Consider the following 24727-nt stretch of genomic DNA (forward strand, 5'->3'; position numbering starts at 1 on the left):
GACTTCTGGTTATGTGTGTAACAGTCACTGAATCAATGTTTTAGGAGAAGTAGTAAAGCCCTTCTTGTGATTTTGAAAATAGATCATGATTTGAACTTGCCCTAATATTTCATTGTGGACTCCAGAGAATGATGATGATGACCAGCCGTTATTCAGGTAGTGAAGGATGCTGCTGACCAGCATCCCAAACTGAAGGTAGTAAAGTCACCAAAAGTTGTTAATATCTTCAGGATATTATTTGAAAAAATCATCTTGGCCTCTGTAGTACAGATGATGTATGTGTCCAAGTTTTGATTCAACTGCAGTTGCCAAAAACCATGTTAGAAAGTCCAGAAAAATGTGTAAGGGCAGCTGTGTGTCTGATGATAAAAGCCTTGCAGCGCTGAATCTCTGACCTTCTTTTGAAATCCTTAGTTAGCATGTGGGCTTGAAGGCCAAGAGAAAGTTATCTGAATCTTTGACTAAACAGAAGACCCGGCTTTTGGAAGTAACATCTCTTAGGAGTAATCTCATTTATACACACCAGGCACTACATTATATGAAAGGTAATTCAGCAGCGAGGATGTCAGAGGGGCTACAGCAACCTCAGTTTCTGTTAACTTCTGCAACCTTAGAGCCAGCTCATCAAAATTAAAACTGTCTGGTTGTCAACTTTATCATTTCACTCAAAGGAAAGCTGACAGCTTCTAGATAATCTCCTCTCTAAGTCCTCCTTCAGAGAGCACTCTCCCCCTGGAGCCTGGTGTGTGGTTTTTGGTGATTGCAGGTGAATCAAAACATGGACACACAGTAGTCTCCATTAGCTCTTCTCACCAAGTATTTAACAAAGTTCTGACAGTCTGGGTTTCCCATGGCTGATGCTCAATGATAATGTTTCTTCTGTAATGTCTGATGTAAAAAAATAACCACCTTTGTATAACCTAAGTGGGATTACTTGATCTAGTGGGCTCTCTATAGTAGCGTTTTTTACTTTCAGTCTGTCTACAGTGATAAAAATGAGCCTCTATGGATTCAACTTTTTTCATTTTAATCTGATGCCCATCAAATGGAGGCAAGGCATAACAAATATTCATGACAAAAAGGCAATAATCTGAGACGTTGAATTACTTTAGCAATTCCAAATGCTCTCTGGAAAACAGGGATGCCACTGCAATCATGATTGAGGCCTGATTCATCACATCTGTATTACTGACATTGAAAAATGTTCTAGAAAATAGCTTCCAAGGATATGAGTGTAAATGTGTACCTCTGTGTGTGTGTTAAGGATGGGGAAGTATTAATCTGTTGCAAAAAGCCTCTGATTCCTTTGAGGAGAGCTAAGGTATAGCAAACTACATGCAAATCTAGGCAAAAAAAGCGGAAAGCAGACATTAGACTATTATTGGACAAATTCCTATAATGTTGTTAGTCTTGCAATCCAGGACATAATTTCCACACTGTATTTTCCTAAATCAAGATTTTCAAGATCAGTAGTATTTTGTGATGTAAATAAACTTTTACTAAGGGAGACTAAGGCTATCAACTGCAAGACTAATGACTGGGCCATCTGTGACCCTTCCTGTCTTTCTCATTGCAGACTAGATATTAATGCTGTACTTTAAATATATGAGACTATTTAAATCATATTGAGCCCTCCTTAGGGGAATGTCAAACAAACAGGGAACCTGTTAACATAACATTTATCAGCACGAACACTGACAGAAACAGTCTCAGAGATTTTGATTAAATTACAGAGCTGTTTCCATCTCCTCATTTTTATTTTTTCAGAAGACAACATATATGGACAGATGACTGTCTTAAGTGATTGGTAGTAAAAATTTCATAAATGTCAGATTAAGGACAGAACTTACATGTTCAAGTAAAACTCTACAATGTGATCGATTTGGCACTCATTATTTATAAATATTTGATAGTATTTATATTTAGTCAGAATGTAAGACAATAGTAGCTAAGCTGTGCCTGTTCCAGACAAAGCTGAAAGAGTTTGGAGCTATTCCATCATCCAATATTATAATAATTTCCATCTTTTGAATATGTCTCAAATGGAATAAAACTGTCCAGTCATGCTGTGCAACAATATTTTCTCAAATGTGTATCAACTGTTTTTGGGACCCGTTAATTTATATTCTACATATTAAAGTGCTTTTCCAGAGGGAGGAAGTTGGAAGGAGTTGGAGAGCAAGGAAAAGAATCTTGTCCAATTATTTCACAAATTACTCAAAATCCAGTTAAGTGCTGTGTCTCTGTCAGCTTTCCTGACTATATTTCAGCCCTTGTTTCAAAACATATGCTGTTCCAATGCCTACAGAAGTCTCTACTGGTTGGTACCTCTTACTCCACCTTTGATCAAGTCACACGTGGTCACTCCAAGCTGTCAGGCAGCCTTCATTTCCTCTAAGAACCCATGCAGGTCAGGCCTGGTGGGGCTGCTGCTGCAAAATCACAAGTTTCGGGTTGGTGTTTTTTTTTGCACAGTATAGTATACTGATGTAAATCCCTCCCCCAACATAACTTTGCTCTTTGTAAGAGAGCCACAGTTAAAAGTCTCCATTTCTGCCTCTGGGAATAAAGGTTATACAATTTCTAAAAAAAATACAGCTAAGGCTTGATGTAAGAAAAAACATACATAACCAACCAAAAGTATTTGTTGAACCTCCCTTAAATCTTGCTAGCAAGGCAGTCAAAACCCTCCTAATGATTTATGTGTTGCTCAAAACTTGAAGGAAGTCAAAAGTCCTGACGATCCACATGGTGTCCTAGAACTGTGTGAAGCTCTAAGGAAGTAGTAGCTATTTTGTCGTGCCTTCTGAGCCTATTTTCCAACCCTACCTGGAGTTCAGAGCAATATGGAAACACTTCTACTTTCTTGAAGTCAGGCAGCTGTAGATCAAACGTTGTACATACATCAGAGCTTTACAGGGAATTGCTGGTAGGTCACTGATATGCAAAGCTAACCTTTAATTGTCTTCAAATGTTTCAGGATCATTTAAATTGCAATTCTACAGGGAAAGGAAGATGGAAGTGTAAAATAACGAGTCTATGGGCCTGATTCATGAAAAAGTTACAGACCATTTACATAGAAAAGGAATGCATGAAAATCCTTTACAGTGTGCCTATATGATTTATTAAATTCCTTTTCCCTGTGTAATCGGTTAACTGCGCTTGAAAGGTGTGGATTCCAGAGAAGAGAGAAAAAGGCTGAAGAAAATGGAGTAGAGAACTGTAGCTTGCTTAAGATTTTTGCCCAGCAGACAGACAAAAAGGTAACTGTGGTGAACATAGAAAACATTTCTGAGGTTCAGTAGCGTTTTTTCAAAGTGCTCATTGACAATGAGCTCATGAGTACTCAGAGTTCTTCTGCTGCTGGAACAGAAAGTACTGCTATACTAGAACATGAAAAATAATGCTATGTGAGGGTGTTTTGTTTTGTTGGTGGTGTTTTCACGGTAACCTCAGTGTATTAAAAACCTGGGAGCAGCACAATTGTAATGCTGAACTCCATAGTCAAAGGAAGATCCATCAAAGCTAAACACTCAGTATGACTGAAAATATTTTCTCCTACTTACTGTTCTTTCTTCAGCATCTTTGTTTGCCATAAAGGCACTTACATCAGGCAGTTTCACCAAGGGGCAGAGGTTTCCCCTTTTGCTGCCCTATTAGCAGTGAGGGCTAATAATTGCTTGCTCATTTTGCTCTGCCTCCCCATTTTAACTGGTGCTATGTTATCTATGGCCCCCAAAATGCTTGCTGACTGTGCCTTGCAGGTCAGGGTTCAGGATCAGAGAATTGTCTGAATTGATCAGGAAGGGACAATTTCATTTTTGATGTGGAGGGAACTTCCTACCAATAGCTTCTAAGTGTAGCTTACAGTAAACAAAAACATATCTTGAGAAGACTGAAGAGTGGAACCAGGAATATGTTCTGAGTATGCTAAGTGGGATCCTGCAGTCAGTTACAGTTCACTAACACTTTAAGTGGGAATTTCCTTACTCACATTACAGACAAAATTGTTTAATACCATGTTAGATAAACTTTCTTTATATTGCAAGGCAGGTTCTGAGCAGATAAGCCATTGAAGAACAGGATTGGAGAGATAGTATCAGCCCTTATCAAAATGTATGTGAGACTAGAACTTCTTTTAACTATCCATGAGTGAAAACTCAGATGGCTAAGGAAAATGTAGACAGATGGCTGGCTAAAGAAAATGTAAGAGAGAAGGGAAAAGGAAAGGGAAAATTAGGAATAAAAAAGAAAAAAAAAAGTATTTGATAAATGGAAAACAAAGAGAAGGGGGTCTGGAAGGTTTCTATATTTGACAAGATAGGAGGTTTTTTGTAGAAAATAGGAAATAACTGGAGGAGAGAGAGAAAATGCAAAAAACTCCCAGCATCTCTGGTGTCTAAAACTATATGCACTGGCAAGGCAAGATATTCAGCCACTATGGAGAAGAACAGACAACCTGCATCAATTTGTATTACCAAGGGTTTTGCTGGCGTGCAAATGAAGAGGATAAGCTGAATGACCTCTGTGTGGCCTGAAGGGTATATGGGATGTGCAGGACAATCAGATCTGGGTGTGTCCTGGGATATGTTGGATAGCTTGAAAAAATATGTATGAAAAACACATCAGAGTGAACAGAGGTATGTGGGCTGAGCTGGCATGGAGATAGAATGAATTTCTGCACATATCAAACAAATGGTTTGGTTGTATTTATGATTTAGAAAATTAAACAGGAACTTTTTTTACCATTGTTTTGCTTAGCAACAGCAACAAAAATGAGTACTCAGCTGGGACTGTCAATTGCTCAGCTCATTAAAAAATTAAGAGACAACACATCTTAGCAGAGCTCTGAGCCTTCAGAGCTGCCAAAATCAGCTTCCCAATACACAGGGAAGGAGCGCTGAGAGTTTTTCTCCATTTTCTTTTCTCTTTTACCCCTTATTGTCATCAGCCTTGGAAGCAGAATGCTTCCTACAGTTAGTTTTCACCAGCTACTATACTTGTGTCTCAAGTAAAGAGGGCCTGGGGCACAATGTTCCCAGGCTTCTTCAGCAAATAATACAGATTAATGTCCATCCCAGAAGACCTGTTGTAACTCCTCAGGTCATCATGTAGTCAAAGCAATGCAAAGGTTCCCCTGCCTTCCACAACAACCTGATTTATATAAGAGGAATAACAGGACCAAAATGGAGAAGAAAACTGAAGGGTCTGAAGATATGGTAGCTGGTTTGATTTTCTGGATGCCAGATTACATTGCTTCAAGTAGCAATCTGAGTAATTTCAAGACATTTTGACTGACTTGATGAAATTCTGTTATTGTTGCTATGGTGGGTTGACCCTGGCCACCAGGCAAGCACTCACACAGCTGCTCACTCATTCCCCACCCTGACCCCACACCGTAGTGGGATGGGGAGACAAGAGAAAGAACAAAAGTGAGAAAACTCGTGGGTCAAGGTAAAAACAGTTTAATAGGCGAAGACAAAAGATGTGATGTCAAGTGATGCAAAGGCACTCACTCACCATGTCCCATAAGAAGACTGATGCCCAGCCAATCTCCAGTCAGTGGCCGCCTTGGAAGATAATCTCCCCTTCTTTGCCTTCTACCTCAGTTTTTATTTCTGAGCATGGTGCCTTATGGTATGGACCATCCCTTTGGTCACCACGTCAGCTGTTCCAGCTCTTCCCCTCCCATCTCCTTGGCCACCTCCAGCCTACTCACAGGGGGCACAGAGTGGGAAAGAGAAAACCATGATGCTGTGCAAGCACTGTTCATCAGTAGCCAAAACACTTGTGTGTCATCAACACTGTTTTAGCTACAAATCCAAAAAAGCAGCACCATGGGGACTGCTATTTAGAAAGTAACTCCCAGTTAATCCCAGCCAGACCCAGTACATTTGCTGTGGTGGACCTATTTACTTATAAATTCTGAATATAACTGGTACCACTGGAAAGTATAACAAAATGAAAGAGTGAAGATACTGATTTTAAAATGTTTCTGTTTTCATTTCACAGTGTAGTGCATTCACTCATATATAACTCCCATTGCCTGCCCTCAGTGTATAAGGTGAGGAAGAGCAGTGGCTTTGACAAGGCAAAAAACTAGTTTTCTGCATTTTCCTTATTTCTTTTGTTGCTACCTTATAATTTATCACCATGGCTGCTTCTCTTCTTTTTCCTGCAACCTCATTTTTCTAATTCTCCCTGGTACATTCCCTTCTTCAAGTTATATAGCTCCACTAGACCAGTAGGTTTCACCACTGCTCTCCTTCAGCTTTGGAGACAGTGTGTCCATGTCATGTGCAGAGGCTGAATACTCCATTGCTTTGGAGAGCCAGGATTTCTCTAAAATCATCTGCTCGGTTCCTAGCCCCAGAAGCTTCCAGCATCCTAAACCCAGTATCATAAAATACTTTCCAGTATCCTAAATGCAGTAGAAGGAGTAGCCTCTTAGATAATATTATTGAAGTCTTGGTCTCTTCATTTTCTGTGCTGATGTGAACTGTGCTGCTTACTGGCATTCACTTTGATCTGAGTTGGTCAGAGTGTATAAGCACGCATCTAAATATCTCACTAATATCAGGAAAGCATATGTTAAGTGTCTTGCTGAATTAGGGCTTTGATAGCAGTTTTTATGTACTTCAGGGAATAAATTCTTACTGTCAAATCAGTATTAAAACAGGTTAGCCCAATGTCATTGCAGTAACTCTCCATGAAAAGGAGGATTTCTTAAGGAAATAGGAGTATCATTGACAGTTTGATACAAAATATCTCAGAAACATGAACAAGTGTGATGTCGTTTTTTTTGTTTTTGTTTGTTTGTTTTTTTACTGAGGAGTTGTACCTGAAAGAGCAAAGACTGAGAGAAAAAGCACACAGAGAGAAATAATTTGTTTTCTTTTTTCCTTGTATAATTATCCACTGTCCCATTCCTGAAAGGGAACAAAAATATTCAAATGCTAAAAAAGAATAAGCAAGGAAACAGTCTTTCAATAGCATACATGGTTTGAAGTTTCGGGTTTTTCTATGAACAGAGCTTTTCTGGTCCTCTGCCATCATTGTCAGTTGTTGATCAATACATGACAAGCTCCTACTAATGTGACCTGCAGTGTCTTACTCCGTACTCATCTGAGCAAATGGTAAGCTTTGTTGGAATGCTCTTCTTCCCACCTGAGTTCCTTTGTTCCACAGCTGTAGTGGAGCATACATCTTTGTCCTTCTTAGAGTGAGGGATTAAACCCAGTTCGTTCCCCCTGTTTAGTCTAGTTGCCACAAACTGTTCCTGTTGATCTTCAAAGGCTTCTGGCAGAGTCGCTGGCAGCTTTTGTGCCCTGTCCTGCACCACTGGCTGCTGCTCCACCTCCCTAGGCATAGAATTTTGTACCCATCAACAGCAGTGACACTAAGCACCCAAGACTAGATGGACTGATTAAAGCTTACAGCAAGGGCCAGAAATTCAATAGGTCAATGATTGATGGTTACAGTATTCTAACAGCTAATACCGATTCAAAATCCCTTCTCCAAATTTTGCAGTAAAAGCATTTGATTATGCTTGTCACATATCAGAGTGAGTTGTATGCCAAACGAGAGGAGAGCACTGTCTGTTTCTCTGGGTTGGATTTGTGCGAAGTCCAACCTGGCTTAGATGTTTGATCCAAGGAAAGGATTCATGGCTATGACCTCTGAAAGGCACCTAAGCTGCAAGGAAGGATCAGAGTCCTTCCTTTCTTCAGCTGTTCCCACCAGCTGGCTTGGTATGTACCTACTCAGTGTCCTGGGAAATTGACATAGCCGATTTAAGGAATGCATTCTTGGGATCTGTGTCTCACAATGTGTTTTATAAATAAACCAGGAGTGTAAACTAGGTGTTTGGATTCTACTAGATGACAAGGAATCTCTGGATTAGTCACTGTTCTTTTATCTGCTTTCCATCTGTACAGTGCAGCAGCCTTGCTCCTTCAGCTGTCAGTGACGCGCTCTGAGAGAGCGGCTCCTGCCACAGCCATGTTGTAATGCTTGCTCAGAAAGGAGTGGTACAGTAAAGGGACCTACTCACACTGAGGAGGCAACTTGAGGTGCTGCCTTGTTTTCAACCCTTTTGATCTTCAGAGTGAGGTGCAATGGCCCATGGCTGATAAACTGCAGGAATGGAGGCCAACACAGGATTCACAGGGATATGTAATCTGTTGCAGACTCTTTCTAGGCCCTGCCTTCCTACTGTTTGTGTGCTGAGTACTTTCAAATTTCACCTGGGGATTCAGTCTGAATCTGGGAGCTAGCACTGAAGGTGCCGCAGGCAGGGTTAAACACTAGCCACAGTCTCCAGTGCCGGCACTGCTGGGAGCAGGACTCCTCCAGTAGGAAGGGACACCTTGAAATAAATACCTGCAATGTGAGTCTGTGCTGCCCTGCCTGTCAGTGCCCGGAGAGCCAACTGATGCCTATTCTGGACTCTCAGGGACCACTGAGACAACCTGCCATGGTTTGCATAGCTTGTAGGTCCTTCCTCCTGGGAAGGGTCCCCTTCCAAAGCAGAGTGGTCCTAAGCGCACTGGTATGCGTCTAGATCCAGCCCTGGGCCTTCTGTGCAATGTGTTGGTATAAAAGTACCTCCAGCAGCCTGGTTCCTTCAAACGCTTTGCAAGTGCCAAGTCAGGAAATGTTAGTTTTTTGGTGGAAAGAACACAGCTGCTTATTTTATTTTATTTGAATGACGGTGTGGATTTTAATTCAGCAAAGACATAAGATATGTTGGTAAATTGTGAGTGTGTGTAGGTGGGTGTGTTAGTGGGTGTAGGGAGCATATGGAAGAAACTGCAGCACGAGAAAGCAACCAACAGAAGTGTTTTAAAAAGTATAAGACAAAGCAGACTCCTTCTCTTAGTAAGTTTTAACTCTCCTTTCGGCAATGGTTCACGCTACAACCTTTTTCTCTTGACCTCCTCGTTGGTAAGTTGTACTCAGGTCCCTGTATTTGCTTTGAATGTAACTCTGGTATGTATAGCTGCGGGAGCGAACGGGTCATGCAACAATGTTACCGGCAACACAGAATTAACGAAAAACTCGGTGTGCCACGCAGCAAGCTGTACGGTAAGGTCTTGTGCGTGTTCACTGTACGTTCCCCTCGCGTACAGTGGTGATCACTAGCATTAATCGCTGATCATAATTGTGCCCCGTGCTTGCAGGACGTCAGAGCGAGCGCAGAACCCCGGGGACCGAAGGCGCCGCTGCAAAAAGCACCGCGGATGCCACCAAGTTCACGTCCCAGCCGCGCACGCTCGCCCTTGCCGCCGGGCTCGCGCCCCAGCCCCGCGCGCCGCCTGTCCCCAGCCCTGTCCCCCCTGCCCTGTCCCCCCTGCCCTGTCCCCCCGCCTTGTCCCTAGCCCTGTCCCCAGCCCTGTCCCCCGGCGCGGCGCGGCCCGCAGCGCGCGGTGCAGTTGCGCGGCGGGAGCGGGCGGGGGCAGCATTGCCCGCGGAATGGCGGCGGGCGCGGGCCGCCGGCGGGCGGGAAGGGGCCGGGAGCGGGGCGGGCGGGGGGAGAATCCCCGCGTCTGTGGCGGATCGCGCCCAGCTGCGGCTTCCGTGCGGCGTGCTCGGGGGCAGCGGCACCGCCCGGCTCTCTCGGGGGAGGCTGCGAGAGTTTACGAAGGAAAAAAAAAAAAGAGAGAAACCTCCCCGCGGGCCGGCACCAGCACCCAGCGATCACTGTAGCGGCAGTGACACCCCTGCTTGGGGACAGGCACAAGGGCTTTCACCAGGATTTTTAACTTGTGAGGTGCTTAACCGGTAAGATACTCACGGAGAACCTGGGGCCTTACACTGAACAACAGACGCAGACATTGGCTGCTCGGTACTCTGGAACCAGGCCGGGTAGAGAGTCAGAAAACCAGACCCGAGCCGAACACAACACCACACGCTAGACTGTTATTTCAGTTGGAAAGGACCTACAACGATCATCTAGTCCAACACCCTTACCGCTTCAGGGCTGGCCACAGCAGACGGTTGGGGCATTGCCCAAATGGGGCACCCACCGCCTCTCCAGGCCGCCTGCCCCAGCACTGCGGCCACTGAGGAAATCGGCGCCTCCGAGCGACCGTGCTAGTGCTTCGCTCTTCGACAGCACGCCTAGGTGGGGTGGCACTCTTTGTGCAGCCCCTCAACCGCCCCCCCCCCCCGCCCCCCCCCCAATATCATGAGCAAAAGAGACAAGGAATAATGAGAATTTTTTTGCAGTAGATTGCCAGCACAGTTTATCTAGAAGGTCTGCTCCGGTAAACTTTGCAAATCTCCATTCAAGCTACCACATATTAAAACATTGCCTTCCCAAGAAACATTTTGTCAAAGGTGCTTACATGGCTAGGGAGCATAAATTTTACTCAGTCAAAATCCAAATTTTGTTCCCACTCACTTCAGTGCTTTTTAAAAATGTATGTGGAGCGCTTGGACTTGGTAAAGGCAACAGATGATGTTTCACTACAGAGTCTCGTTATTCAGATGCAGGTAACACCTGAGTAAAAGCATGGAAGGCTTGCTTACCTTACCTCGATCTATGTAACTTCACAGTTTGTATTTCCAGATACACCTGATGCCAGTGGGGCCAATTTTTTTTTCTGTGTGCCATCTCACTTAGGCTTATGGTTCTCATCTTGGGTTTTTAAGGTCCTTAGTTGTGACTGCAAAAGAAGAGCTCACGTGGGGTTTTCCTTTTGTTGAACAGACACTGGACATTATAAATCAGTATCAGGGAGAGAAGGAAGAAAAGAAACTAAAAAAGGAGAAATAGGAACACAGATGGGGAAAGAAAGGGGAGAAAAGAGAAACACAGTGGTAGCAAAGGAGAAGTCTTCCAAAGATGAAAGGTGTACAGTGTGTGATGACAGATGAGAAAAAGCAGTTTTCTCAGTCCTCCTGCCCTACTTGCAGTTTTTAACCCCAGCTTCTGTATAAAAGTTATTTTTTTTAAATCTCAGTAATATTAAACCCACTATTTTCTAGTTTTGAGGATACACAGAAACCCATGAAAACGCAAGAGAAGCCCCAAAGTCAAAGTATGCCTATGCTGCGTGCTGCTGTGTAGCGTAGAGACAAACAAATCCAGACACAGTCCAGACAGTTACCCTGCCCTGGTACAGGGTACACGAGCCTGGGCTATGCTCCAGGCTCCTGGGCCAGTCTGTACCTGCAAGAGCACCCCCATACCACCCTGAAGTCTCCTAATGTAGACCAGAAAGCAAGTGAAAAACTCTCAGTGTTGTATTTTAAAAAGTCTCTGTAATCTACAGCTGACTCAGGACTCAAAATTATCCATCTTATCAATTAAAGAGCATTGGACACATTCTCCTTTTTGATGACCTGTAACACTTACAAGATACCTCACTGTAGACCTATCACTCCCTACAAGAGAATTTTCACAACAATCTAATCTAATCCATTACTGTTGTCTTAATTTTACAGGAGGAACAGGTCATAAATATATTACTTGCAACTATTGCAAAGTTCAATGATAACATCAGAATTCAAGAGTTCTTGTCTTTAAGGACTGTGCTCACATCTCTGAACTCTACACCAGAGAGGAGATTCTTTTTCTACTGAAAATAAGGTGTCTTAAAGTATCATAGAAAAAACCCACCTTTTAAATAGCACTTGGCATTCCAGCTAAACATTTTAAGAGATGTAAATTGCAACAAGTTCTGCAACAGAAAGGTTTCCATGGTCCAACACTTTCTGGTAATTTCAGAAAAAAAAGAATCTGAATAGAAAATCTAACCTTTTCAATAAGAAAATAAACATTTTGACCCAACTCCTTTTTTCTGGGGAAAAAAAACCCCAACCAACCATGACCAAAAAAATGCCCATTTAATCTTTTATTTGCATTCAAATAGGAAATAAATATGAATTTGAAACCTTGATAGTTGTTGTAAAGTGGAATTGAGGGCCTTTGGCCAGCTCTTTTTCTCTCTTGAAATCATTTTTTGACACATATCAAAAAGTTTGGCCACCCTTGATATATGTACATATTAGAGTGTGCACTCAGTGTTTGAAATGTGGTGTACGAAATTGCTCACAGCACATTAAGAATGCTCAGCAATGTGCAATTTTAGGGTTGCACTTTATGCTGTAAGACACATTGTGCTGTTAGCAATCTTTTTTCTCTCACTAAGCACATATTCTTTGAGTTTTCTAGTTGAGCATACACCTAAATGAATTTTTACTTTTTTAAAGAGGGCCATAAATTATCATCAAAGACTGGGGTCTCAAATCAGCTGTTATTTGAAGACTATCTGCTTCTTCTTAAAGTCCTATATCATCCTTACAGCAATATCCTTTATGGCAAAGCATGAATTCAGAGGATTTAAAGCTACAATCTCAATTAAAAAGGCATTGCATAGAAATGGCACATTGAAGGTAGCATGTGTGGTTTGTTGTTTGGTTTTTTTTTGTAAACAAAACTCTGTCTTTTCACAGGGTTTTTGTGTGACCTTTCTCTATTTCCTTAGTTTGTTTTCCTTTTCAAAGACTTTCAAAGATGACTGCTCGTCATCCACTTTTCCCAATAAAAAATAATGGTAGTTGCCTCCACTTTACTACACCCTGTCTTTCACTTCCTCTACATGGGGTTGATCCACCTGTCCCTTAAAAGGGGGAAAAAACGGCTTTGGGGAGCACCTGTCAGTTGCACAGTGATATGACTTTGCATGTGTGTGTGTGAGAGAGAGAAACAGAAATCAAATAAAATCCAGAGCTGAAAAACTAATTCACTATATGCAGCACAGAATAAAAATCATGATGAAGTCCTGAGATAACTCACATAATGCTTTCAGGAATCAGAAAAATGACACTGTCAAAACACAACATTAGTTTTCAGAAGCCTCCAGGCAAAATTTTATTTATTTAAAGTTAGCTCCTCTTTTAATAACAAAAAATTGGCAGCATATTCTACATCAAAGAAAAAACTTTTCCTAATGTTTCCATTCTTCTTGTGAAGTACCAGAGCTGAAGTAGTGGAGCTGTCTTTCTCTAAATAATTATGTGAGTGGCAGGATCTCAACCTGAGAAAGCTTTTTGTCTGCACTGGGGACTGTTGTGTAAAGAGAATCACATTTGGCTTGCCTCATCTGAGCAGCAATATGAGATATTGTGACTTTTAGTATTTAAATAGTTAGTTTTAAACAAGATCCATCACAATGAAAGACAAGTCCTGAATCAATGTCTTGGTACGCTGTAGTGCCTTGATGAACGAGGAGTACAAACGAGAAGCACATTTGTGGGCTACAGCCCTCCAGTCAAGACCTATTAGCCAGGTCCCTTGTGGCAGTGCCCAGGAGAAATGTCCCCTAACAGCAGGATGGCACACAGCTGGTGGCTCCTCTTGCATATTACCTTCGGATGCCAGACCAAAGCACACAGTAAGTAGTCAAATCATTTACCATTTTATACCTTGTTGAAAGGACGCGAGATGCATTCTAAAGTAAACTTCTGGATCTCTTTCCTGGAAACTCTTATTTATTCCTCTTTGTTCTTCATACGTTAATCTTTTACAGTTACAACTAGCAACAGTGAGAAGGAAGTCCAGGGTCCGTTCCTTCAAAGACATCCTATAAATACAGAATAAACCCCTCAGTTTCCTAGACCTATTTGCCTTTTTAGCTTGGCTCCCTCACCGGTTCCTAATGATACCATTCCTTTGGCACTGACTTCTTGTCTGTGTTTCTTTTCTATTATTTCATATCATTTAAAACCTCCTGCTTTGAACCTTAACAGATCCGGCTCTGGAGCTGTGGAAATTTGGTTCAGTTACAAAAGGCTCTACATTTGCATGTATCTGGGTCTTGCTGCAGAACGGTTGGGTCTGTGTGGGAGTAGGACTGAACTTTGTTGCAACGAGATAACTCTTACATCAGAGAAATGTACTTCTTCCTTCTGGACCTCTGTTCTTCTATAAGCAACAAAATAAACTACTGTCAACGCAGCTACCGACAAAATCACAGGAATCGGAGAAGGTGAAGCAATGCTCGCGCGAACTTTCACCTCTAATGCAATGTCACAACTCCTATCTCAGGCAAACGATGTCTTTCTTTTAAAGTGGGGGTATGGCAATAATTTGATGTACCATAGATGTTATGGTTATAGAGTACTGTCAACAGCTGTCAGTAGTAGGAGCTGCAGAATGAGAATATAGGCTGTTGCCTGACGGAGCCCAGAAGGGAGTTTTCCCCCCTCTATCATGGCAAAATCTAAAGTGGAACAAGTCTTCTCATGACTAACAAAGTAATAATGTTAGCTGCCTGGTGATGTGGCTTTGAGGCTGAAATCTCTCGGCGGTAACCGTGCTTCTGCCAAAGCAAATACCCCTGCTCAGGGGACTGCAGAGAGCGGAGGAGCTCTTCTGCCAGCAACACAACCGCAGAGACCTGCCTACATCCACACCTGCAGGGGAGGCCTCGTGGGTGTCCTAGCGATGGCCCAAGCACGTTTTATGCAATGGACTTGTAAAGCACTTTGGGATCATTGGGGATGAATCATGCTGTAAAACATATCATTAATGTTACTAGATGTATTACAGACTTCTCCTGTGATCTGAGACTGCTGCAGGCAGTGTGGTGAGAGAAAAGCTCTCCAGATTGTGCTCATGCAAATCGCTATCTGTGATCACATTCATTCTGGTTCCCACTACAACATTACTTTCACACTCTCGTGTGCTGCTCACTCAGTCTAAACTTTTTGTTATTCCAGGTTGTATGAGTACAACATAGCATCTCTTTGCCAACATCTTTAAAAGGGTGAGAACACATACAAATATGGAAATAGAGGCCCAAGAAAACTAATGGATACGCTTAAACTACCCAGGAAAGGGGTGGCATGATCCTAACCCATGCCTCCTGGCTTTGGTGTCCCCTAAGAGGTTAGTAGATAGGGACAGCTGTAAATTTGTTCAGGGCATTTAGTTCAGCTTATCTTTTTGTTCTGAAACGTCTCTGAACTGGAGATCTGGATAATTTAGAGAAGAGCTGGAATCTCTGAAAGCTGGGAAAAGCAGAAGTGAGATCTGACCTATTTTGAGCACATCCTGTTTTTACTGTGGACAGTAAGTCTTGTCAACTGGATTAAATTATGCAAACAGTATTTAAAAGTGATTTAAGATTAAATAATAAAATCACAAATAGCAATATAATAGGAAGTGGAGAATGAGCAGACATATCCAAGAAATGGTTTTCAAACATTGCAAATGAAATGGAGAGTCAAGGCAATGACAGGGAGACTGCTTCCAGTGAGAATTTCCTCAGACCAACCTCTCTATTTGGGAATACGGGGAAAAAGCAGACATTGCTCTAAAAAATGAGAAAAGCAGGAAACCACAGGCAAATTCTAGCCGTGAATTAATCCAACAGAAGTCAAAGCCAAGAGACTGTGAGCAGTGAGTCATCAGTAAAAGGGCACTTGCATGTAACATACGGGTTCAGTTCGCAGGTACCCAGTCTGTTTTTTAAAATTAAAATTTAAAATACGTCAAAAATATTCAGTGTTCAGATGAAAGTTGAAAAAAAGAAGCTTTCAAGATCTCAAGTCTGTATTTTGAATGTTTGGCTAATACATCAACACAGGCTGGCTTGCCAAAAATATTAAAATACAACTAAAGAGATCATAAATTAGTAAATTGTCAAGTATTCTTAATATGTATTCCCAATGCCAGACATTTATAATAGTAAAAGGAGGTTACTTACATAATAAGTGCCAGTTAGTACTCAGAGAGCTCAGAACAGTTTTACTTTAAGAGGCAGAATAAACTAGGTTTGCTGCAGCAAACTCATCCTGAAAGAAGTAACAGAGATTTAACTTGGACACATGAAAAGTTTCTGTATTTTAGGATTTCAGTGTTCATTTAGAGAACTGTTATAGCATGCAGTACAAACCTTTTATTAAATCAATGCATTAATTTATTTGAAATAAAAGTTTTATTCAGTCACTGTATTTTGATTGACTAGAGTACTGCACATAGACAGGAGATAATGAACAGGATGTCCTTGAAGGAGAAGAGCTGCTTCAGATCACCTCTCTAATACTCAGGAGACATCCTGCTTCCAATGCCTGTCAGACTTCGGAAGTCTAAGAGGAAAGATGCACCCGTGCTATCTGGTGTAACAAATCAGCTCCCGAATCACCTAACTATAAAACTCACAGGGAAAAAAAATTAAATAATCTCTGCTTAAAATATCTCAATGTCATTTTAAAATCTATTTAGGAAGATCAGCTCTGGTGCCTTTATAGCAGCTTAGCCATGTGCATTGTAAGGACTCACTGGTACTGTAGCCATCACTGGGTTTTGAAATGAGTAAAATGCAAAGTTATTAAATCAGTTTTGGTCTTACAGTCCTATTTGGCCAGTTCACTTTAACGTGCTTTCAAACAACTAAAGAAATTGACATACAGAGATTTTTAAAGGAGGCAGGAGACAACATTTTACTGTCACAGAGAACTATAACAAGACAGATTTCTTTTGGAAAAAAAAAGAAGAAAAGATGTGCAAGCCATATTCTAACACTTGTTACAGCAAAGAAGTTAAAAATAAAACCTAAGGTTACATTTTAAAAGACATTTTCCCACCTATTACATAGCCTTTCTGTATTCTGAGTGCTGGAACCTAGATCAGCCAACTTTTCGTGTTGTAATATGCATACAAAACATTTTCCTGCAGGCTTAGTAAAAATCAGAGAAACAGAAGAATTTTTGTAATACAGAGAGTCCTCAAAACTGGTGTCTTAGCACAGATGTGAATTTACAGTCTTAAGATTAAAACCTGCTGGGTTTTTTCCCACTCAACAAAGATAATCGTGGGGGGAAAAAAAAACTAAACCAAACCAAACAAACCCTGCATCTGTAAATTTTGGGTATTAGATGTCTTTCCATCTTTTCACTAAAACACCTGTATGTGTGTGTGCATGTGTGTGTGTGCGCCTATCTCCCCACCTCCCATCTTCAGCTAGCACTTCTGTTACAAAGAAAGTGAAAAAGAGCTCTGTGAAACAACTTATTCACAGTAGGACCCAGTAGTTATGATGAAAGTGTGACAGCATAAGGCAGATAAAATGGTGTTATGTTATTTTTTTCTATTATAAAAGTCTTAGGTCTCTATCTGGAGCAGCACTTTACTCACCTACCTTGCATATCAATGTTGAAGAAATTGCCTTGTTCATACTTAAAACACTGCAGACCCAGCTTATAGTTTTAGCTACTCACACCATGTAGAAGCTGCATGAAGCCTCTCAAGGAGAAAAAGTCAGCAAAGTATTCTTTAGCTATTCACAAAGTAAGCCCATTGAAGTTCAGGTTGTCTCAAAAAAGGAAAAGGTTTGCTTTCTGTTGAGACAAAAAAGAAGATCATACTTTTACGGACCAATGCATTGTGTTATCGTTTTTCAATGCACCTTTACTGGGGAAAAAGATAGTTTGAGTCACGAGTCTTGCAGGAAAACTTGCAGGAAAAGCTGGTTTCTTTAGGAGCAAAAATCCTGTCATGTTAAAATATGCAGCACAGTACAAAAGCCAAGATCAACATGTTTCGGTATCTTTTTTAAACTCCCTATGAAAAACATGACTGCTACAGGAGACAGTCAAACTATACCATCTCTTTGGCTTCAAATAGATGAAAAATTAAGCTTCATCCTCAGCTCTCTGAAAGTAGTCTCCTTCTCTTCTGTTTCAGTTCAGCTTGTGCATCTGGTCTGTGGGCACTCCACACCGAGAGAAATAAAATACTTGTATTTCCAGGGAAAAGTAAGAAAATAATTTAGCCTTCTAAAACAGTGGAATTCAAACAAAACAGGCATATCCAAGTATTAACAAGTTCTTTTCTGGTCATAGGAAAGAACAAGGATCAAATACATTTAACATAAAAATGATACAGAATGTTAATGAACTACTGTATTGTTAACAGATTCTTCCGTTTTCTATTAAGAAATTTAATTTAATACCTCCATGTATTTATACACTGGTATATAAAAAGCTTTTTGCCTTCCACCTTCTAAAATATTTGAATAACTGTGGAAAGAGTGATTCTTATTGAAGAGTATGGCAGCTCTGCTGTATTACTTGATGTAATATTGAGGATTTAACATGTAACAGTTTCTGTTTTCAAGTAATCATCACCATAGTATGCTGGACATGCAAAGCATCTAACAGAGGAAGATCCTCTTACCTTTAGTCACTGGTTTTGTATCAGCTACTGCCAAGTGCATATTTGTGGGTAAGAAAATAAAACTGGAGTGCTAAGTCCACCTCATAGTAACCGTAACGTAAACATACTGCCATGCAGTTGACTTTTGTAGTGGTACCTCAGGTACACAGTGGTGTAAGAGAAAGACAACCGGAGTGCTGGTCATGTAGCTATAGTGCACACACACTGGAAGAGAAGATATGAGAATACATAGATGGAGAACAGAGGCAAGGAAAAGGTTTGATACTCTTTCTTGAAGGTGTAACTTTATAGCCTTTGTCTGAAAATATTTCTCTACAGTGCCTTACTGCCTCAAGCAAAGTTCAAAAGGCATTCTCTCCTGTATTGATCTTATGAGTAAAATATCAGTTGCAATGAAATTGATAGGAGCAGGTGACACACAGCTGACTGTGGTTTGAGACTGTTTTAATGAAAGTAGTGCTAGAACTCATGTTGATTTTCTGGAGAAGACTCAAGTCTTCTGAAGTGGGGGATACTGGTATCTCTTTAATAAGAGCTGTCTACCAGATGTAAAGCACAAAGATACCCGCTATTGCCCCAGAAAGCAAGATGGCAGATCCTACAGTGTGGCCATCATCTCTATTGTTTGCTTTGGTAAAATGTGCATCCTGAATACCCCTGGAATAATTCTTTCCTGGTGCAAGATAAGGGTTAAAATCTGGCCACAAATAAAGTCTTCAGGAGTTGGACAGAAGCCAGTAAATTCATAACAGAATTGAAAGGAATCAAGTCTTTAAAGCAGTATTGGAGCTAATACTCCGGTTTCATCTTCATCCAAAAGATCTGAAGTTATAATCAGTTTATTGTAACCAGGCCTAAATATATCAAACAAAAGAACAACTGTAATCAGAGCAAATGACATCTCCTAAAGACTACCTGCTACTACCAGAACAGATCTAAAAATAAGTGAGAAAAAAGCACAATAATTTGTAGAGAAACCTTTATTGTTCATACAAAGCAGGCACTGTCACATATCGTGAGGCATCATTAAAAAGCTAAATATGACTTTGCTTAAATCAAACAATATAGCTTAATGAAAGTATCTAACACAGTTATGATCAACTCTTTTCTTTGTTCTCTCCTGGATTGAATGTGTGTTTTGGTATCAGCTCATCTCTGTTAAATTGCTAGCTTAGCCAGCACGATATATGAATAACCTCCTTGCCAGGTAAATCCACCACAGGCACTAAAATCAGAGCTGGTTTCTTCTTGTCCAAATATTTTTCAAGATGTTCTTGCAGTCCTAAAATAGAAACAAAACAATAAATGAATCCTTTCGGTCTCATTTTCTATTTTGTGTTATCTCTTAAAAATGATTTCTAAATACATTTTTGAAAGTTATTGTGGAGTGGCAAGCAACAAAAGGAAGTGAAACGCAACTCTGAAGTTTTCACTTTATATAGAAGGAAAAATCATCATCTCCCACCTCCTTGTTGACTAATTTGAGATTAACGTTACACGTTGCCTAAGGCCATAATTCAGCAACACAGTTAAAAGCATGTTTCTCAACCTTGAGTGAGTGAGTGAGTGGTCTGCTGGTTACAGACACAGCAACCTGAAACTAAGTGCAGGTAGTAAAAATAACTAAAGGCTAGTTGAAATTCAGTTCTTTGTCATACTTGATATTGGGATGATCAGCACGTAGTTGTCTGTAAACGAAATTCTGTTCTCAAGTCCCACTGTGGTGCATCAATCTACTAGAAGTTAAAAGGAGACATTTTTTAAAACATTATGAACATGATTTCCATTTGAAATCAGTAGAAGTATGCCATGCTGAAGATATAATGGAGGAAGTACAGGGATGGCAACATATACGACTGAATATTTAGAATTATAGAGAGATTCAAACTGCTAAGAATACAGAATCTAGCTATAAAGAGCTTTAAAGAGACTGGTATGTGTGGCAGAAGTTTGTAAATTTCAAGTCCTTTACGGGAACAGAATTAATAATAGAGAAGATCTAGTTAGTAGAATATGGAAGAAAACTACAGAATGGAAAATTTAAACCTCAGTATCAAGACATTTTTGGTCATGTTGCAGGGAATGGACATGCTAGAAATCCAGCCACACAGAACCCTGAAAGAAGACTGCTGAAAACTCTCCAAATGACCCTACAAAAGACAGTTTCCTAATGGTAAGGTATGGTCTGCATAGGTTTTGGTTTCATTAAGTTATTTCTGTCTGCAGCTTCTATGATTATGGCAATTCTTTATAACACTAAGCAATCTTGGTTGGAGAGAGTGTAAAGAGGGCAGAACTTGAAGACTGTCAGAGGGTTTTTTTTGGCATCACTGCCTGTGAAACTGTGAATAGGCAGTTCAGTCGAAGTGTTACCTTATCCAGGATAAAACAGGAATTCTGCAATTGTATTCACTGAAACCAAAAATCTTCTGTCTTGTTACCTGGCAGCAGTAGCACAAAGTAATGTAATACAGGCTCTGCTACCTACAAAATATTGCAAAGACAGTACCAGTCTTTCAAGTTCTGCTGACTTCCTTTCGTATTGGTATCATTGACACTAGAGGTGAAAACAGGCAAGGGTGATCCAAAGATCAACAGTCAGCGGAAAGGTCAGAGGACTTGACATTGTGTGTAAAAAGGTAGTCAGGTTATGTATTGCAGATACTCATCAGTAAGTGACCCAGTAATTAAGCATCAGCTAACATTTTCATTCTCAGCTTTGACTTCAGAAAACTTTATAGCCATGCTGGCTCACCGGGCATTAAGCAGAAGTGGGTGAAGGCAAGCCACTTCAAGAATCACCGATTCTACCCGATTAAAATTACATTTCCCTTTTTCCTCAATTAAAATTGTGAAAATATAATTTTAGTCTTTAACTTTTTTCACAGGCCTAAAAGCTGTGAAACAGTGCTAAGAGCTACCATAATAAAACCAGCTATTAATTTCAAAGGGAGAATTTGAAAGTGAGGTTAACTGGAAATATAACTCCATTCCTCTGTTTTTTTGAGGTAGCCAAAATAGCCATAAACATTTACTTTTGAACCTGCCCTAGAGGACCTGGTTGCCAGCCAGAAAGAGCAACCTTTCCAAAAGACCACCACCTTTTCTATTGCAAATGCAAACTGCTGCAGCAAAGCCTACACGTATAATTGAAATGTGGATGAAAATCTGGGACATATGCCTCTAAATGTTTTATCATACTTATAAATCAAATAGTTTCATATGAAAGCATTCTACCTTAGACATGCATCTTTATATATTAAAAAATTGTGGATAAAAGTCTGCTTATGGAAATTTCCTCTGGAAAGAGGAGACTGGGTCTTCTAAAACAGCAAAATTGTACTCTAAGGTCCCACAGAAGACAATACACAATTAGTAAATCTGTGGTGGCCTAGGTAATCATAGCTGACACAATACAAAATTTGACAGCTATATATTTTACCTGCTATAATAAATTACTCTAAATCCTCCAATGCTAACTGTATATTTTTAATGATGTGACACTAATAAATCAAAATCTATATTTTTTTACTTATGTAAATTATGCTTTTAGATAAATAAGAGCCTCAGTCATGAGCTACATATGATTGATGTCGATCTTGGAGTTACTTATTCTGTCCTGATACAGAACATTTATTAAAGTACAAACAAAACCAGCTGATGAGCAAGCAGCAAACAACTGATGTGTATTCTGCATGTTTTCATTTCCTGTGACGGTTCCCATTAATTATTATTACTACAAGAAATTTGCTGAAAGCAGGCAAGCTTCATCCTGTAAGATGTATCCCACTGAACCCCAACCGATCGGCAGAAGTTCTGGGCACAGGTTCCATACAGAGTCTCTTTCTGCACCACTATGGCGTTTTTTTACTGACCTGGGTACAGCTGAGGGATATGGACATAGCCAAAACTTAAAATGAACAACAAGAATTCCAAGTCTTTCTCACCAGAAGTTCTGGCATTACAATCTGTTTCTGCTATTCCTCTGTAAGGACATGATACTGAGATCCAATAATTTGATGATCTCTCACACTGACTTTGCAGCCCTTCCATATAACATGACACAACCTAACACCGTAAGCTATTGTTTTTAAAGGTGCTTTTCACATTAAGTAGAGAAAACAGTGCCCTGGGAGCCCCTCAAGGGCCATTCCAAAACATTAGGAAGACGATTTTTACATCTGTGCTGTCATTGGCTTCAGCAGGATTTAGGCAGTATGAGTTGAGGCCACAGAATCTACTTATGTTTCCAAAATCAGTTCCCCATTATTGCTGGGGTACTCTTGCTTCACTGGATATTTGCAGGGGAGGAGTAATCTAATAGTTTATATTGAAAAGGAAAATAGTAACAAAAAGGATGATCATATTTAGCTCAGCACATAAAAAAATCACTTTCATATTACAACTACTATCTTTCCTTCACTTTTTAACCAAAAGATATTGTTACATTGCTTAGAGCAGGTTTTTAAATCCCTGAGCTAATAAAGCTCCATTGCTTCAGCTGCAGAGATCTGACATGCAGCATGTACTTTGAAAAGATGCGTCACAGGGGATCAGGTTCCTAACAGTTGACTAAGAGTTCTGGTCCCAAAAGATGTGCCCCTGGTGTGCAGAACACTTAACCCTTCGACCAGTACCAACATGACTATTCACAAATTATTGATGTCCCTAAATCCCTGGCAGATTGCAGACAGATCTTGTCTCCCTTGAAGCCAAAGCATATGGTCACTAATGAGATGGATTAAAAAATACATATACACATTCAGGGCTTTGCCACATGAATGTAAAGCCACAGAAATGGTAGAAGGTGATTGAACTGGACTGAACACTGTTAAATACATGATTAGCCTCTTGTTATGGATCACTTCCATTGATCTATATACAGTTTCACAGCATAGTTTAATTAAAGCTGTCTGGAACAAGCTTCTGTCTTAAATGATCAGGCAGTGCAATGAAAAGGCGAAACATGAGGAACTGGAGACCCCCTCCCTTTCTTAAACATTCAGCTGACTGTCTCTGTGGTTTACAACCATAGCAAGGAAGGAAAACATGCTTTAAAAAAATTGCCAGTTTTTACAATTCAGGTTTTTTCCCCACACTTTTACTTCAGATGATATAAAATGATGTAGTGGGATATAAGATTTTAAAATGAAACCTGTACAATTCGCTTGCTTCATTTTAATTAATACCTTTTTGTGCAAAATAAAATTGAGCCCAGCAAAGAAAAATATACTATTGGAATATAAAAGTGAGTCCCTTTGCAAATATGATTTTGTGCTGATTTTTTGTTGCAGCTGTGAATATTTTAAATGACAATAACGTGGACATTTTGCATAATTCAGTACTTGGCTTTTCACATGGTACCTCATCATTTTCTTCAGTATTCTCGATCACGTTATTTCACGTTGGTCATATTGGTCATTTCCCTGTTAAGGGACAGGGTTTTCAAAACCACTCTGCCCACAGCAAAAATGGAAGCAACACCTTGTAAATGGTTGTGTTTCCACTTTCAAAACATATCAGCTAATCTTCAAAAATACTAAGAGCCTACCAGTTCCAGGGAAAAGTGGCCAAAGATTTGTCTTTGTGGCCAAAGAAAAGTGGCCAAGATTAGTCAATGTTTTTATAAATTTATTCAAAAATTACAGAAATTTGAAATAAGTCTTAATTTTTTTTTTCCAAGTGGGAAATATTCATATCCACAAAAGGAGTGAAATGAACAATAACTAAACTTAGGAGAATGGAAATGGATCTTGCTTTGGAGGCCAACCACTCCTGATTATTTATCCTGGTTATTACGCTGATTTCCCTTGGTCCTTCTGGTTTTGAGTGAGTTCTAGTCTGTCTTTGCCTTATTTATCCTGACTTATTTATAATGTCAGGATAGCGATGATTTGCATACTTTAATGATGATCAGGGTGTAACTGAGTTTTGTTAAGGACTGGTAACAAGGGGAGTTTAGTGGCAGCTTTTGGCAGATCACATTAAGCACAGCTTTAGAGATGATATAAGCTCCTTCATGCAATACTGATGATGCACTTCAATCATTCTGGCCTGGGATATTTATCTGAATATGAGTTAAGCAGCTGCTTTGAATTGCAGAAGTCTGTTGCCGTGATATATGAGACAAATGGCCAATACGAATTTGGATAAGGCTGTGAAACTGCTTTAAACCTGTGATTACTTAAACCAGTTTTTGAAACTATGACAATAAAGGAATTTGTGTTCTTTGCTATATAACTTTGAAAATCCAGTCTGTGTTGTGAAGACTTCTTAAGCTGTGTCTAGATTTCTCTCCCTTCTTTCTAAGTCAACAACTGATGAATGAGCTTTCCTGTTGAATGGTAAATACATAATAATATTTGTTTAAAAAAATTTAAAAAGTAACTGGCACGATTTAGACTTAACACCCCTCCCTCACACACACACACACACCCCCACACACATACACACACCCAATTTACTGTTTCAGGCCTATTTCTAAAGTATACATAACCACCCTTCCCCCCAAAAAAACAATAACAAAAAAAGAAATTA

The 24727-nt window shown here is 40.2% G+C and overlaps 1 protein-coding gene across 5 annotated transcripts in view; it reads right to left on the reverse strand.

Annotated features, from left to right (window-relative positions):
* Window positions 1-19155: 19155 nt before the first annotated feature.
* DPH6 (diphthamine biosynthesis 6) overlaps window positions 19156-24727 on the reverse strand; it is a 232317-nt gene continuing 226745 nt past the window's right edge. For all 5 annotated transcript variants that reach the window (XM_080394734.1, XM_080394733.1, XM_080394732.1 and 2 more), the window contains one exon: window positions 19156-19472. In XM_080394734.1, coding sequence (XP_080250860.1) covers window positions 19357-19472 — 116 coding nt within the window. In that variant the 3' untranslated portion in view covers window positions 19156-19356. The remainder of the gene's footprint in view (window positions 19473-24727) is intronic.

The sequence above is a fragment of the Falco punctatus genome, assembly GCF_963210335.1.
Source record: "Falco punctatus genome assembly, chromosome: 7".
Lineage (NCBI taxonomy): Eukaryota > Metazoa > Chordata > Aves > Falconiformes > Falconidae > Falco > Falco punctatus.